Here is a 16784-nt window from a genome sequence, read left to right on the forward strand (position 1 = left end):
CAGGGCTGAAAACAGACTCTTGTGGGTGCATAGTCCTGTGAAAAGTCCAGCCTCACTCCAAGACCAGTTAGTCTAGCTTCTCCAAGGGATTTGCTGGCTCACCTCCTGTACTTTTTGCAGGAGTGCTACAATATTGGTCCTCAACTTCTGTAACTTTTCTTCTGTCTCACGAAGCTTTCTCTCAGAGGTGCGCAAGCTCTCCTCTGAGGCTTTTGCCCGTGAGTCAGCACGACTTTGGTAGGAATGACACAGATTCTGGAGTCCCACCTCATACTGCTTGAAGTATTCTTTCTGTGGAAGGAAACATGATAGGGCCATAAGTTCACAAGTAACTTGGGTTTATTTCAGTACTGGGGGAAAGCAGTCTTCTAGAACCAAGGTAAAGAGATTTTAGTGGCAGTCCTTTGGGGATACCACAAGGATGAGGATACAGTGCACTCAGCAAAGTGCTTAGTAAACTGCAAGGATGGCTTACCTTCCACACAGCTAAAAAGGACTGTGGAATCATTCTAGCTTTAATCACACCTTTCTAACTCCAGAACAAGACTTGTATATCCAACATCGTGTTAGGATCAAAGAGCTACCAAGCACCTACCAACAGCAATTATCCCCAGATTTGTTTAGTTGTACAACAAAGCCTTTTATTATGAAGTGGTTAAAAGTAGTTAAAAACAATTTTAAGTCGTATCCCAGTATGATCTGCTCAGAAACAGTCACTGAGAAGGGAAGTCATCCTCACAGAAAAACTACCACAGGTCCTGGCTATCCAGTGCACGTACTTGCTTCTCTGAAGGCTGCGTGAGTCGCTGCACTGAGGGGCTTACAATCTACATTACGATCTCACACCATGATGACAACAGAAGCTTCACATTTTACATAAAAAATATCTTGGCTGCACAAAATAAAATTTAAGCCAAATGCAAATATCTTGAAGACAATTATATTAAACTTTTAATTGTAAAATTACTGAAGAGCACCATTTACATACTGATAAGAAATAAAATGAACAAAATTGAAAGTTTGGTTTTAGAAATTGCAATCAGAAGATCAAAGTTGTGTACTACTACTTTTACAAAAACAAGCTAGATATTATTTTTAGACTTGGACAATCACACTGATTCTCTTTGGGCTGAGCGACAGTGCTTACTGCTGAGGTCCTGCCGTACTCTGGCTTTTGCTTTGAATTTCACAAGTTGATGCCAAAAGTAACAAGTAGATGTTTGTTCTCCTAGGGCCTCTGGAGAGCCCAGTCTAAACAAGGGCAAAAGCCACAGTCTGGGCTGGGCTTGCTGTGAGACAAGAATGTGGCATGACATGCTACTAAAAGTGCCCCTAGAAAGGCCAGGACAGCAGACAAAAATCAACTTGGGTGTTTCTGTAAACAAAGCTTTATCCTTGATGGATGCCTCTGGATACTTTCATGCTGTAATTGCAGAGCTGAGTAATTTTACACACCATATAGTCTACAAACCCATTATTATTTGCTAACTGGCCCTGGGCGTGGTTCAGATCAACAATTCTTTCAGCTTCAACCATTTCCAACATAAAAATGAGGCTTAGATTGATACCCAAAGATGCACCATATCATCAAATCTTTCAGCCTGCTGCTGCTTACAAAAGCCTCCTGCCCTTGCCTCCAAACAGTCTTCTGCACTTACAAAAGCAGGCACTTACTGAAGCCCTAGTTGTTTTACTTGGTTAGGGTTTTTTGGTGTTTTCCCTCTCTACCAAGTTGCTAAGGCTCTCTGGCCACTGCCACAACATTCATTTCTCTCAGGCTATGGCCAGCTACCTAGTAGCAGCAAGTCCACCTCTAGCAAAAAGCCAGTAGAGTCCTCTGGGCTACATGAGTTCTCATGTTCATCTCCAGATACCACCACTTTCCCTCTTCCTCTTTCCAAGTCCCAAGTTCTAGGTATGCTGAGTCTAATCTCTTTAGTGTTACCTAGGACAGATTTGAAAAAAAGAAAAGAGATGCATGTATCCTAAATCTGAAAAGGAGCCTCAAGGGGTGAAGCTAGCTTTCTTTCCTGCACACCAGTCCTATCTTCTCAAATCTTCCCTCAGTAAGAAGGGAGAATGATGAGATTGTAATAAGCAACCAAAGATCAGGCCAGACTCACCAGAGGAAAAGATATTAGTTCTTCTGAATTCATAGCACTCAGCTCCTTCTTAGAGATGGGGAAACTCGGAGGCAAGAAATATCGCAAGCAATTGCTAAGTAGGAAAAAAAGGGAGGGACAGGAACTCAGAATAGCATGGAAAAAGTGAACTATTGTCAGCCCTAAGGAAAAGGCAAAGAAACACAAACCGAAGAATCTGGACCAGGAGGTCAATAGTCTCATGGTTGGTACTTGGGGCAGTAGTGTCAGGCTCAATGGCTAGACCATCAGAGGTAGACGGCTCTGGTAAGGCCGAAGCCTGTTGGGCTACAGGCTCCTCCTCCTCTCCACCTTCTTGCTGCGTGTCAGGACTCTGATGCTCTGGAGAAGGTGGCTTCATCAGTCGTACATCTTCACTGCCTTTCTCCACCCTATGGAGGACACAGAGCGTATCATGTCTGTCCTAAGCTCCTAACAGGCTGCTAGGAAGGACATGAGGGTACCGCTTTCCTTTACCCTAGTTAACTTCTGCTATTCTGACATCCCAGAAGAGGGCATTACCAGCGGTCTCTTGGTGTTGTGTCTGTGGGCACGTAGTCAAACTTCACTTTCCACCGGACCACATTCTTGCCCATCTCTACAGCTGTGACACGACCTGTGTACCACTCCCGGTTCACACGTACCTCTACATGCAGCCCTTTATCTGAGAATTCAAACACAAGTGAAAACCAGACAACTACATCAGTGCTCCCGACTTAGCCAGTGCTGTACTTGTAAAAGGTCCCCAGGTGAGTCCCCCAGTATGCACTCTGAAGTTTGGCAATGCGGATTCTTCCATCTGTCATAGAGCCAAGACACAGGATGAGTGACTTGCCAAGGGCAAACACCAAAGAATTTGTGTCAAAACAAAACAAACAAACAAAAAAACCCAAAAGCAGAAAACCACAAGTCAAGCATGATGGCTCGTGTCTTTAATCCCAGCACTGGGAGACTGAGCCAGAGGATTACAAATTCAAGGCCAAACTGGACCATCTAATGCAAGTCTGCTCAAAAATCTCAAGCATCACAAGTAAAACTAAACATCATGAAGGGAAAGCTGGACCAACTATAGAAACCAAGCCCAGAGAGCTGTTAACTTAAGGAGGAAGCTGCTGACAATAAAGGCTCTATTTCCTTTTTCAAAACAGGCTGACAGGACTCCCTAAACTTACCTTTCTGAGCCTTCTTGAGTTCAGCTGAGTCATCTTCCCCAGCACTGTCTGAGAGCTGCGAGGAGAACGGTCTATTAGAAGCTTCTTCAAGTGGTCACTGTTTGTCAATGAGGGCTCTTTTGTGTTACTGGCTATTCATGGTCACCAGCTATAACATGTCTTTTTTTTTTTTATGCTGTCCCAGGTATCTACCCTTCCACCACCTTTATGAATAAAACAACAGGCAAGAGACACATTTCAAGTGATTCTAGGCCCCTAGGTGTACACACACACACACACACACGCACACACATGCACATATATACTGGCCCGTTATTAGAACAAACCTCAAGATCCTACCTGGCCCCATGTTTCTACCCATCAGGGTAACAGGCTCAAAGCCTTAGGTCATGAACACAATGGGTGCTGGCAGAGGCCCAGGGAGGCAATCCCTGTGAGCCTCATGTGATCACCCACCTCATTTGCCTCCTTCTTTTCCTCCTTCACAGAAAACTTGCTTCGCTTGCATCTTTCTTTCCTCTTTTCAGCTTCTTCTTCAGCCTCTTCCTCATCAGAGACTACAAGACTCCGCTTCCGCCCTGAGGTGACCTAGATCAGGAGAGTAGGAGCATGAAGGCCCTGTTCAGCCTTCAGATTTTGTACAGATTTTGAACTATTCAAAAGAGCTTATGTCAGTTCCTGCTCAGAATTACTCAGTACACACATAAGCAACTTCCTGGTACTTATACTATGTGGACTTTGACAACACTTGTTACCAGAGAAGATTCTCGTTTAACCTTAGTTAGTCAAGCCCTCCTTGACAAACAAAGACCACTGCCATAATCTACCAAAGCTGTCTGTCACCAAGTTAACAAGAAGCCAATGGAGCTGACTCAAGTTTGCAGCAGACCAAGGTTGGGTCTGCTGGGTAAAAAACTCACTGTGTAAGTTCTGAGCAAGTCTCTTGCTATATAGGCTCCTCTTCTTCAAAGGCATCAGAAAAGCATGGAGATTCAGTGATCCTGGACTCCCCTAGTATAACTTTTCCCCTACTGCATTGCTAATGAGCTGGAACATGGAGGAGGCAAAGTGTCTCACCACGGAATGTTTAACAGGTGTCTCCAGCTTCTTGACCACTGGAGTCTTGATGGCTTTTTGAGCAGGAATCTCCCGAAGGTTCTTGGAGTTCGGGAGTAGAGATGGTGATGGGGGCTGCACAGGAGGGGTGGGTCGGGGTGCAGTCTTGATGGGAGAGTTTGCAGGCTTTCGAGGTGCCTCAGCTGGCTGGAGCAGCCTGGATACACTAGTTTCACCTCGGGCTGCAGTAGCAGGCAGCTTTGGGGGGTTGCTGATAACCGAAGCCTTTCGGAGTTGGCTAGTTGGTCTAGCAGTTTGAACAGAAGGGGGTCTGCTAGGAGCATTCTTGATCACGGCAGGTAAAGGGGGTGACCGAGGACGCTGAGGTCTCCGTACAGGTTCCTAAAAAAAAGCCCAAACAGTGGGAACATTGGTCCTAGCTTAAGACACCAGAAGAGCCCCGCCTCCCTTATGTCCCTGGGCTTTACTTCAGTGGAAGGTCTGGTAGTCACTTCTAAGGGCAATTTCTTCAGGTCAGCTTGTGAGCGGATGGGTGTGGTTTTCTGCAAAACAAAGGTAATGATAAATTCTTTACAATCTTTTTGGACCCTCACTATGTGCCTAAGACAGTGATCTAGGTCTATTTCTGAAAGTTTGCTATTATCACTACAAAGGCAGTATGTGTGTGCACGCATGTATATATTCGTATACATTATATACATACATACATACACACAGATATACATCTATATGCATACAGATATAAATATAAAGGGTACCTAAGTGACTGATTCAGCAACTGAGAGACTGGGGAAGTCTTTAGAGTTTCTAAAAAGGAAACCAAAAAGGTGGGAAAGAACTGGTGAGAGAAGTTGGCATGAGGCCAGAGAAGGGAGTGGAATTCAGCATGCTTAAGACATTTCCAAACTAGGCAGTGGTGGCAAAAGCTTTTAATCCCAGCACTCGGGATTTTTTTGCAATTTGTGAAATTGAAAATTGAGTTTACAAGCCGGGCGGTGGTGGCGCAAGCCTTTAATCCCAGCACTTGGAAGGCAGAGGCAGGTGGAACTCTGTGAGTTTGAGGCCAGCCTGGTCTACAAGAGCTAGTTCCAGGACAGGCTCCAAAGCTACAGAGAAACCCTGTCTCTCTAAACTCACTCCCCCCCCCCCCCCCCGTAAAAGGCATTTTCAGTTAGTTAAGTATAGACACAGAAGAAAGGAAAATAATTTTGTAATAAATACAAAATTGGGTTCATTGGTTAAAAGTGCAAATTGTTCTTATAGGGCACCAGAGTTCAGTTCCCATTATCCACAATCTGATGCCCTCTTCTGGATGCCACAGGCACCTGCACACATTCCATGCACACACCTGTGCATGTACAGGCAGACACATTTTTAAAATAATAAAAATTAATCATTTAAAAAATATGAAATCATGAAACATTAAGCACATATGAAAATTTGATCAACCTTAAAAATAAAAAAATCTTTGCTGATCAAATTTGCAATATAAAGATAACTCTTCTACATACTGGGAAAACGTGCAAAATTGTGGAGGGCACATGACTGGGAGAAAAGGAGAGAGGAGAAACTGGTTGGGATGTTAATATATGAGAAGAAATAAACTGAAAAAATGCAAAACAGTACATTGCCTGCAAGGCTATTTTTTATTTTATTTTCAAATTTTATTTATTTATATTTTAATGAGTGCTCTGCATGTACACCTGCATGCCTACCAGAAGAGGGCACCAGACCTCATTATAGATGGTCATGAGCCACCATGTGGGTGGCTGGGAATTGAACTCAGGACCTCTGGAACAGCAGCCAGTGCTCTTTATCTATGAGCCATCTCTCCAGTCCCCGAGAATTCTTTTAAAACCATAACATTTTGTAAACTCTTCTTTTTTTGTTTTTTTCTTTCCGAGATAGGGTTTATCTGTAGCTTTGGAGCCTGTCTTGGAACTAGCTCTTGTAGACCAGGCTGGACTCAAACTCACAGTGATCCGCCTGCCTCTGCCTCCCAAGTGCTGGGATTAAAGGCTTGTGCTACCACCGCCCGGCTTGTAAACTCTTTTCAATTTCACAAATTACCAAAAAATTATTATGCACTAAAAATAATATATGCATATATTAAATAAACATGGGATGGTTGGCTATGACACTAAAAACTATATAGAGAGGTTTTTAAGTGTAGGCCTTCATGCAAAATTGGAAAGAGCTACTCCAGAGAATCTTAAGTCTAAGACCAGCCTTAAAGGTAAACTCAGAGACTTAAAGAAATAAAAATAAGGGGCTGGAGAGATGGCTCAGAGGTTAAGAGAACTGGCTTCACTTCCAAAGGTCCTGAGTTCAATTCCCAGCAACCAATGGTGGCTCACAACCATCTGAATGAAAAATGCTGCCCTCTTCTGGCCTTCAGGGACATATGCAGGCAGACCACTGTATATTTAATAAATAAATCTTAATAAAAAAGAAAGAAAAATAATAAAATAAAAAGCAAGAAAAGGGTTTAGGGATGTAGCTCAGTGGTACAGCTTGCCTAATACATACATAGACAAAGTAGTTTAATTCTTAATGGGAGGAGGAGGCAAAAAAAAGTTATAAAACTATTGAGTTAGTGGTGATTTCTTCTATGATAGGATATTTGTTTTTTGGAATGCTCATACATTCTAAATACATCGGACCAATCTGGATATATAAACAAAATAGTTTGTTACCTAAATAATCAACAAGGTGCACTGGAAAAGTGTTTGGAATTCGGGGTCAGAAAACCTTGGTGTGAACACATGGAAGGGACACGAAAGCCACTGAAAGCTTCTATCCTGGACAGACTGCTGACACAGGCTGGCTCTGCCCACTTGCTCATGATGGCGTACCTGAAGAGCTTCTAGTTTTTCCTGTTGCTGGCGAATTTTCTCTGTCAGCTGCTTCTGCTTTTCTTCCTGTGTCTTTAGGTCCTTTTTTAATGTCCCCAAGGGAACCTTCTGCTTCTGTTCAGAAGCTTCACAGCTGTAAAGGAAAGAAACTGGTGGCAAAGCAGCATTCCAATAAGATAGAGACCTGCTGTCTTACAACCACCACAGAGCTTCCAATGTATAAAAATGGTATGTTACAGGACACATTTATTTGTCCTTCTTGTGCACAAACCATGCAGCATTGCCCTCAAGAAATACCCCAAGAGTGGAGGGAACAGTGGTGGGGCTGGTAAATGTCGAGTTAGCTTTACTGTCAACTTGACACAGCCTAGAGTCATCTGAGAAGAAAGCCTGGATTGAGGAAGTGCCTAGATCAGACTGGTCTGTGGGCATTCCATGTTTGTCAGGGACTACCTTGTTAATTGATGTATGGGAGCCCCAACCCACTATAGATGGCAATCCCAAGACAGGCAGTCTTGAGCTGTACAAGAAAGCCAGCTAAGCATGAGCCTGAGTTACTGAGCCACTGTAACAATGTTTCTTCACGGTTCTACTTCAGATTCCTGACGTCTCTAAACGATGGACTGTACTTAGAAGTATAAGCCAAATTGCTTCTGTGATATCTGATGTTCTGTGATGTCTACACAGCAACAGAAAGAAAACTGTAATAGGGAGGGAAGAGCAAACATAATCCTTGTTAAAGACTCACCGGTCCTGCTCAGGATCGGGGTTCATGGAGCAAATCCAAGTATCAGGATAATCTTTTTCTACTGAACTCAGCTGGAAGGGGAGTGTCCTCCATTTCAGACACAGATCTGCAAGAAAGAAAACACCCCTCCCTACATGTCAGCCACACCTATCAACAATTACTGGAATCCAGGCTCCTCATCTTAGCAAAGATGTCCTGGACTTTCAACACTCTTTATTTATTATTACAAAACTGATACATTTACCTTATGGACAGAGATTGGAGCAAGGATTAAAAATATTATGGAAGCCTGGTCTACAAGAGCTAGTTCCAGGACAGGCTCCAAAACCAGAGAAACCCTGTCTCGAAAAACCAAAAAAAAAAAAAAAAAAAAAAAAAAATTATGGAATCTAAATGCCACCAGCCCTTCCTTTCTCTAGGCTCAGTCATTTATTCATTCTAGAAACAACACAGTACTAGACCTATTGAGCCTGGCCCAGCTGTGGTATGAAATGTCTCCAAGGTGGTGTGACTGTCCATATCATTAAGAGAAACTGGAGAACTAACACAGCTTCAAGACTGTGCTCACAGAGCCACTGCCAAACAGATCCTGTTCCTGCTGGAAGCTATGTTTATGAATATTAGTCAAGTCAGAAGGCCAGCAGGAGGGCACAGATCCTCACGATAGGAGCTTGGAGAAGAGTTCTCACTATTCAACTCACCACACTGGATAGTAGTTGGGATTTCCATAGCCCTCCGGCGTTTGAAACGCAGCTCACTGGATGGAGGTTGGTTCCAGTTGGCAGAAAGGTAGCCAAACTCATCCCAAAACTTGATGATTCCACGCTGGGCTAGAAGGCGAATGCCCACACATTACATAAGAAGCAGGCCTCATCAGCCTCACCATCTTCTTAACTGATAAACTCACCCTCTCAAGCCATAAAAGCATCTTAAAGCTCAAGATAAAAGAGAGGCTAAGCCTGGCTCCCAATCCCATTACCAATGGCGATGTCCTTCCAGTACTGTGCCAAGTGCTCCCCCATTGCTCGCAGTAGATGCCGGTACTCCTTAGCATCAGCGAAGTCCTGCTTGTTATGTGTAGGTTCCAGAACCAAGTAGGGCACATCAACAACCCCAACAACCCCACCACATGCCCTGCAAGGACAAAGAAGTCACAACTGTCACCAAAACTCTTTTGCCATTCACCCTGGGCTGGAAAACCTCTCCTAGAGCAGTACTCACATGCCCCCTTCCAGCTGTGGGCCCACTTTCTCATACATCTTGATCAGGCGACTACAATTGTAGATAAACATACCATCTAGGTCCCGGTGTTCAATATTGACCCCAAAAACAAAATTCAGTTCCTTGGGTTCTTTGAGTGCTCTAATAAAGAGGAAAAAAACAAAAACAAAACCATCAAGCCTATTAACTCATTAGCACAAAAACAATATGGTAATAATGGTGTGTTAAGATTTTTGAGACATGTTAAAATTTTCCATCTCCATTCAATGTGTGATGTTAGACTTGATATGGATCTAAACTGTTCAGTGACCCTCTGTATAAACAGAATTCTGGGGTTTTTTCATGTTGTAAAACAGAGATGATTTAAATATGAATGTGGTACTATGAAATTGCTGCAAATCTCTGCAAGGAGAGTTAGAGAGTAGAATAAACATAACATTATAATCATACCATCCTCAAAATCCCAATTATGTTAACAGCAATAGTTCGGTTTGTTTAGTTTTTTCAAGACAGAATCTTGGAACTCGCTTTGTAGACCAGGCTGGCCTCAAACTCACAGAGAAAGTCACCTGTTTCTGCCTCCCAAGTACTGGGATTAAAGGTGTTCACTAATACGCCTGATTTATACAACAATAAGAGTTTAAAAGGCAAAAAATTAACAAGAATACTTAAGAGAAGACATTCATATGACATGTCAAGAAAATCTTGGGACAAGTTAGAGTGAAGTGAACTGAAACTTCTGCTTGTAACAAGGAATTAGCTAGAAATTCATGCCCTAGGGCCTGAGAAGCTCTAAACAGAGTTAAGGTCAGTGATCTGATGAGTTAGAACCAAAAGGCACAAAATTCAATCTATAGTATCATTGTACATTTATAATGAGTAGAGAAAATAAATTATGAACATATAAAAAAATTTCATATTTTTGTAAGCATAAGGGAGTTTCACATTTATTTAAATGTCTATTTTTCAAGTTTTACACAATGGATATTTTGTACAACATTAACAGAAAAGAGTAAGAAAAGGATAGCAGTGAGTTAAGTGTCAGTTCTGCCTGCCTTCTGCAGGATCAGAAGCGTCTGACCAGCATTTGCAATCACAGCAGTGATGCTTTTCTCCAAGTAAACTTGGTAGCAAATGGCAACCTGCCAGTGCAAATGGTACATAATTTTAAAAGCCCAAAGGTCTGTCCCAAGTACTAACCGCTGCTTGGCATCCTTGATCCTTTTCTTGACATCAGCTTCTCTACGCAGGGTGATGGCTGTATTCTGGACTTGCCGCAACATCACCTGCCAATACATAACCAGTAAGACAGGGGAGGAAGTGCTTTATGCTACATTAAGTAATATGATATCACCTGGATACTAAAACACACCTGAAGATTATACCTTTATATAGAAAAGTGACCTTACTGGGGACAAACTTCAAAGCTGTATTTCATTTTACTAAGGTCAGGATGCTGGGTTCCAATCCACATATGCAAGGAAAGAGAGTCTGAGTCTGAGGACTTACCCTGGAGTCCCGTGTCAGGTCCCCGCCCATTCGCACTTCTAAAGTCCGAGCTTTGCTCTCTGCCTCACGGGCCTTCTCTTCAGCTAAATCCAGAAGAAATCAAAAGTTCAGAACTCTGTCATCCTTCCTTAATCCCTGCTACACAAGAAGTGCATACTAACAACAAGGGCGAAATGGGGAAGTCTCTGGGCCTAAACTACAGAACTGCACCAGAAAAAACAAAACAAACAAACAAAAAGACAACAAAACAACGACTGACATTCAAAACTGTCATGGACAAGATGGTACATCTTATATTTACAGTAATCTGTAAGCTAAGGCAGGAGGATCATTGAGTTTGAGGCCAACATGGGATATAAAGTAAGTAAGTCTATCTCAAAATCATAACCCTAAGCAAAGCATTATTTATATTTCCCTTTTGTTTCACAAATGACTTACAATAGTTAAAAAAAATTATTCAATGGGAATTCAACCTTCAGTATGAACTGAAGCCTGAAGAATGCTTTAGACAATTGCCTCCACCAAAGAGCTAAGAAAATTATAATTATTCCGGGGGGAAACCTTGAGATTTCTGTCCTAGAGTCAGGATAACCTGAAGCAGTATGCAATATGAAATATTTAATCTGGTCTTGAATCTATATCTGGCTTGGTATCTGACTTAAATGAATCTATAGATTTGTTTTATGCCACTCTAGTCCTGCATTAAGTCTTATAACTAGTGAGAGGGGAAAGTCAAATCTAGAGAGACAACAGTGCCGATGGCATTAGAGATGGAGAAATTGAAGAGGGACTGGATCTAAGTAGGGGAACAGCCTTGACCTAGGCTTTTAATACAAGCGGTAGCCCCAACTTCATCCCTCCTCCTAACACAGGGAGTAGCATTACCAATCCGTGCTACATGTTCTGCTTTCTTCACTTCCTGTTCTGCCCGAGTCTTGAAACGGCTTGATGTATACTTGTACATTCTGAAGAGTAGAAAAAGCAACCTGAGGGCCAAGCAGTAGTGGGGCAAGTAGCTAACTTGAACAGCTCAGGAAGTACTCTGCCTCCTCCTATGTGGTGCTGCCCTGGCTCTTTGTGATGAAACAGATCCAAGCTCATTTTAGTAAAATGATTCAAATCATTATTCAATTTGTCCCCAGTCTCCTGATGTGTCTTTGGTGTTCAGCAGGGATCACTAATCTTAGAGCAGGAACAAACCTCAGTAATAAGCCATGGCTTCTCCTTTCCTTTAAAGGGCCTATAGGCTAGGCCCCTGAACTTGAGATAAGACAGCTGCCCGTGCCACTCGCCACATCTCAGAAGGCACATCTCTGAACCAGCCTGGCCAACCACCCAGCAGCCTGTCTGTCACTTCCGTCCTCACCATGGAAAAGACTCTCTGCTAAACAGGCACAATCAGCAAGCAGTGTAGAGTCTTCATACTACACCATCCTAACATCACCCCCAGAGAACTGTGGCCAGGCCCCATTTCTCAGCCCAGATCATGGTAACTAGGCTCTTACCTGGGTTTATACAAGCAACAGGAGAGTCTCTTGGTCTGCACCTTGTGTCCATGAATGAAGATCCTCATCCGTGGATCAATATAGAGCACAGCAGCATAGGCTCGGAAGGAGCGTCGCTCTGGCTTCCTGGAAATAGCAGGAACTGAGAGGTACTGTCTTCACAACAAGGTTAAGTCCAAAGCTAATGACTTCCTCTCTGCTCTGCAGTTCCTCAATATTCATTTCACATCCTGGCTTCTCTTGACACTTTGACCAGAATGGCCCCTCATCACAGGTACATCCTCCCCAGTCATATCCCTAGCACAGATGCCCCACAGATACCTCAGCTGGCCCTTACAGGGAACCCAGTGCAATTTCGCCACTAGGACCCAGGCCTCAGATTCTTCTATCAAATGGGAGAGTTGGAACAGGGAATCATTAGTCTTTGTTTTAGTTTCACTGAGGAGCCACTGTCCTGCTATTAAGCAGTTAGGAGTTCTCAGCTCTATCAATACTGCCAAGGGAAAGCCATGAAAGTGATTTTCCATTTTCCCCTGAAGTCATCTCCTAAGGGAGTAAAGACCAGTTCCAGGGCCTGCCACCATTCCAGCCATACTCACGTGCCCTCTGGGGAGGTCTCTGCCATCTGGATGTCTTTTGGATTTGAGATTATGTCTAGTTCTGGTTCTCCATTGTCCATGAGCTTGAGATTAAAGATGATCACCAGTGTTCCTGAGGAAACAGAAATCCTTTCTCTGCCAGCCAACCATGGCTCCTTCCTACACCACCAGAGGCTCTAGGGCTCCCAGATTCTCTGGGCTACATGTCCAAAGCCTATACTTACCACTATTCCCGGGAATCTTCATGAACTGGGCCATCACCTGCTCCTCAGTGTGGAAGGGAGAGTACTTGTAGACGAGCTCTGTCTCAATGGCAAACTTCTCCACATTGTCTGTGACAGGTTCCCGTGTTCGAGCATTCCAGGTAGGCAATGGGACTATCACCTTTGTTTTGGGTGAGCACAGATGAACACTGTGATTGGGGATCCAGAACCACCTTCCCCGAAACATGCAGCTTTCCTGTCTCTTCAGTTATGTAGTCTGGCATCAGCTGCAGCTTCTGGTCCTTCCTCAAATTCTTACCATTATGCTAGTCTGTGCCCTGAAGGTTTCTGTGCCTATCTGGGATGTCTTTGGCCATTTCATTAATTTGGTAAAAATTCTACTTTTACCATTAAGGGAAAATACATTTACAATTATCTAGCTAATCTAGAAACACAAAATATAACCTCTAACTCAGCAATTCTACTTCTGGGCAAATACCCCCAAAGGAATTACCAGCATACATATACAGGAACAACTCAAATATTCACTACATAGTGATGGAGGAGTTAATTTCATTGGTTAATAAAGAAACTGCCTTGGCCCATTTGATAGGCCAGCCCTTAGGTGGGTGGAGTAGACAGAACAGAATGCTGGGAGAAAGTGAGGCAATTACCATGCCTCTCCTCTCTGGGTCAGACGTGATGAAGCTCCAGTCCAAGATGGACGTACACTAGAATCTTCCTGGTAAGACACTACCTCATGGTGCTATACAGATTACTAAATATGGGTTAGTCAAAATGTGAGAGTTAGCCAGTAAGAGGCTAGATATAATGGGCCAGGCAGTGTTTATATGAATACAGTTTGTGTGTTGTTATTTCAGGGCATAAGCTAGCCAGGCGGCCGGGAGCTGGGAGGCAGGAACGCAGCCCGCTGCTCCTTCTACAACACAGTGTCTAAACGAATAGTTTATGGTAATAAAAATGAACAAAGGCACAGCTACAAACATCAACATGGAGGAGTCTCACAAACACAGTATTATCTTAAAGGAATACAATTTCTACATTGTCGGTCCATGTGTACATGTACAAAAAACTAACACACACACACTAGTGACAAACAATGCCTCACACCTTCCAAAATGTGATTGATGGAGGAGGGTCTATGTGTTACTTTCATTGGTTAATAAAGAAACTGCCTTGGCCCTTTGATACGACAGAAAATCAAGTGGGTGGAGTAGACAGAACAGAATGCTGGGAAGAAGGGAAGTGAGTCAGACGCTATGGAGCCAGCCATCAGGTCAGACATGCTGAATCTTTCCCGGTAAGCTACCACCTCGTGGTGCTACACAGATTATTAGAAATGGGTTAATCAAGATGTGAGAGTTAGCCAATAAGAGGCTAGAACTAACGGGCCAGGCAGTGTTTAAAAGAATACAGTTTGGGGGCTGGAGAGATGGCTCAGCGGTTAAGAGCATTGCCTGCTCTTCCAAAGGTCCTGAGTTCAATTCCCAGCAACCACATGGTGGCTCACAACCATCTGTAATGAGGTCTGGTGCCCTCTTCTGGCCTGTAGGCAGACTCAAAAACAGAATATTGTATACATAATAAATAAATATTTAAAAAAAAAAAAGAATACAGTTTGTATGTTGTTATCTAGGGTGTAAAGATAACCATGAGGGAGCCAGGAAGGATGAAAAGCAAGCCTACCCGCATCTCATCACTACAAATGGCACCCAGACGTGGACAACTGAATCCACAGAAAGCCTGAGAAAGCTTGGGAAAGAATAGAGTAAAGCATGTTTTCTTGGTAGCAGAAATTTCTCGGGTCTGCTCTGCTTGTTAGAGGCAAGCAAGCGCTCTCATCTAAGAGAGGCTTCCTGACTCAGCTTTAGATGCAAAACCTTGCAGCTCTTTTAAGAGGTCCTGCCACAAAACACATAAATGGTGTTGATGAAAAGCTGAACACATGCTTTTCGGTTTTCAGCCGTAGCAGGAAAAAAGCTGTGCCGCTTTAAAATGCTGACTTTCTGGGTCATCCTGCCAAGGCAAACTCTGACTCTTTCAGGCAGGCAGTCCGACTGAGTGTGGTCCGTGAGCAGAATGCTGCAGCTTGCTTGCTAGCAGGGACCTTGAAACACTGTAGAGTTGTGGCAATGAACACGGTTCTAGCCGGTACCTCAGCCACAAGGCTGGAATAGCAGAAAGCTAAGGAATAGGCTGGATCCAGCCAGCAAAGCCACAGCTTTAATCCTACCCATATTGCTCATTAAATTAAAGACGCATGTGTTCACAAAAAGAGAGATATACAGTAAAGATAGATTCAAAGATGAAGAAAACCTCTAAATGGTTTACTATGTGTTAAAAAATATATGTAGGCTAAAGGTTAAAGTTCCTAAAAAAGAAAGAAAGAGAGTAGTTGGGTGTGGTAGTAGACACCTTTAATTCCAACACTTGGGAGGCAGAGGTAGATTGACCTCTGAGACTTCAAGGAGCAGAGGTAGATTGACCTTTGTGACTTCAAGGTGTGGTAGCGCACACCGTTAATCCCAATGCCTGGGAGGCAGAGACAGACGGATCTCTAAGAGTTCAAGGACAGCCTGGTCTACAGAGTTATTCCAGGACAAAGATATACAGAGAACTTGCCTCAAAAAATAAAAGTAAAAATAAAAATAAATGAAATAGAGGTTAAAATAAAGCCACACAAAGATGGAAAATGCACAGAGAATCTTGATACTATGAATTGTTTGAATGCTGAGGAAGGAGCAACAGCTGCTAAAAGATATTTGTTTATAAATGCTGCTGAACTAATCCAAGATAGATATTTTGAAAATACTTTGACTTTAAAATTTGGATCTAAGGGCATGATGCTTTGGAAAGAAGTTTCTTCTTTAGTTTTCACAGAGGATGAGACCCTGTGTATTGCTTCTATCCCAATATGGTATGATAGACTGCGCCCTCCTGAAAGGTTGCTGTGAACACCTTCAAAAAATTACTTTGCTCAACTGCCAACTGAGATGAACCTAGCAACAGGTTATACTGTGAAAGACCTAAATAACAGTGCCCCCATTCAACACGAAGCAGTTTGGAGAGAAAAAACTGCGCCCATCTTCCCAAATATTGTTTATAAATGTTCTTTTACATTTAAAGGGGGAAATGATATAGACATGAATAATTTACATTGGTATAATTTTTACTCTATTGATATAATTTTAAGGTCAATTTTGTTATATGTATATGCATTTCTGATCTTGATTAAGGTATTGTGATTGTGTAGTTCATTTAAAAATGTAATGTATAATTAGAAAATATAGGTTGTTAGTGGATAATCATCGATAATAGTCAAGCTTGTAGTCATGTAAGATTTTCTAGATGTGCATAGATATATTTCAGATAGGCATTCTTCATATCTTTCAAAGACTATAGAATATGGCATTTTAAATGTCTTAATAACTTAGGATTGTTCATGATAGTGAGACATGTCTGCTCCTGACAGCACCAAGCTACTTTGAGAGGAAGATGGGCATCGAAGAGGCTCCTTATGGAGTTTGATAGTCATTTGGGCAAGAAACTGCTCTTGCCTGGACTGTTGCATAAACTGGACACAGAGAACCCACAGAGAGGACTGCTGAACTTGCCTAAAGGTGAGATGGTCTCTCGGGGTTCCTGATTTATGAAAGAGTCTATGAGACATTCTGCAGGACACAGCAAAAAGAGACTGAACTGTCTTTGAAATTTCCTGCTTCATGGAAGAGTC

At 42.7% G+C, this 16784-nt stretch overlaps 1 protein-coding gene across 1 annotated transcript in view; it reads right to left on the reverse strand.

Annotated features, from left to right (window-relative positions):
• Positions 1 to 16784, reverse strand: part of LOC121436406 (ATPase MORC2A) — a 44232-nt gene that overhangs the window by 2347 nt on the left and 25101 nt on the right. Inside the window, exons 8-26 of the mRNA XM_041636265.1 lie at positions 13052 to 13211; positions 12828 to 12939; positions 12229 to 12354; positions 11609 to 11688; positions 10724 to 10806; positions 10415 to 10500; positions 9215 to 9355; positions 8973 to 9127; positions 8695 to 8823; positions 7994 to 8099; positions 7246 to 7378; positions 4858 to 4932; positions 4391 to 4771; positions 3770 to 3901; positions 3314 to 3368; positions 2664 to 2805; positions 2312 to 2533; positions 2124 to 2217; positions 103 to 291 (exon numbers count right to left, since the gene is read on the reverse strand). Of these exons, the coding sequence (XP_041492199.1) occupies positions 103 to 291; positions 2124 to 2217; positions 2312 to 2533; positions 2664 to 2805; positions 3314 to 3368; positions 3770 to 3901; positions 4391 to 4771; positions 4858 to 4932; positions 7246 to 7378; positions 7994 to 8099; positions 8695 to 8823; positions 8973 to 9127; positions 9215 to 9355; positions 10415 to 10500; positions 10724 to 10806; positions 11609 to 11688; positions 12229 to 12354; positions 12828 to 12939; positions 13052 to 13211 (2601 nt within the window). The remainder of the gene's footprint in view (positions 1 to 102; positions 292 to 2123; positions 2218 to 2311; positions 2534 to 2663; positions 2806 to 3313; positions 3369 to 3769; positions 3902 to 4390; positions 4772 to 4857; positions 4933 to 7245; positions 7379 to 7993; positions 8100 to 8694; positions 8824 to 8972; positions 9128 to 9214; positions 9356 to 10414; positions 10501 to 10723; positions 10807 to 11608; positions 11689 to 12228; positions 12355 to 12827; positions 12940 to 13051; positions 13212 to 16784) is intronic.

Source organism: Microtus oregoni, unplaced genomic scaffold, assembly GCF_018167655.1.
Source record: "Microtus oregoni isolate MIOR12 unplaced genomic scaffold, Mior012 000049F_ref0000343, whole genome shotgun sequence".
Taxonomy (NCBI): Eukaryota; Metazoa; Chordata; class Mammalia; order Rodentia; family Cricetidae; genus Microtus; species Microtus oregoni.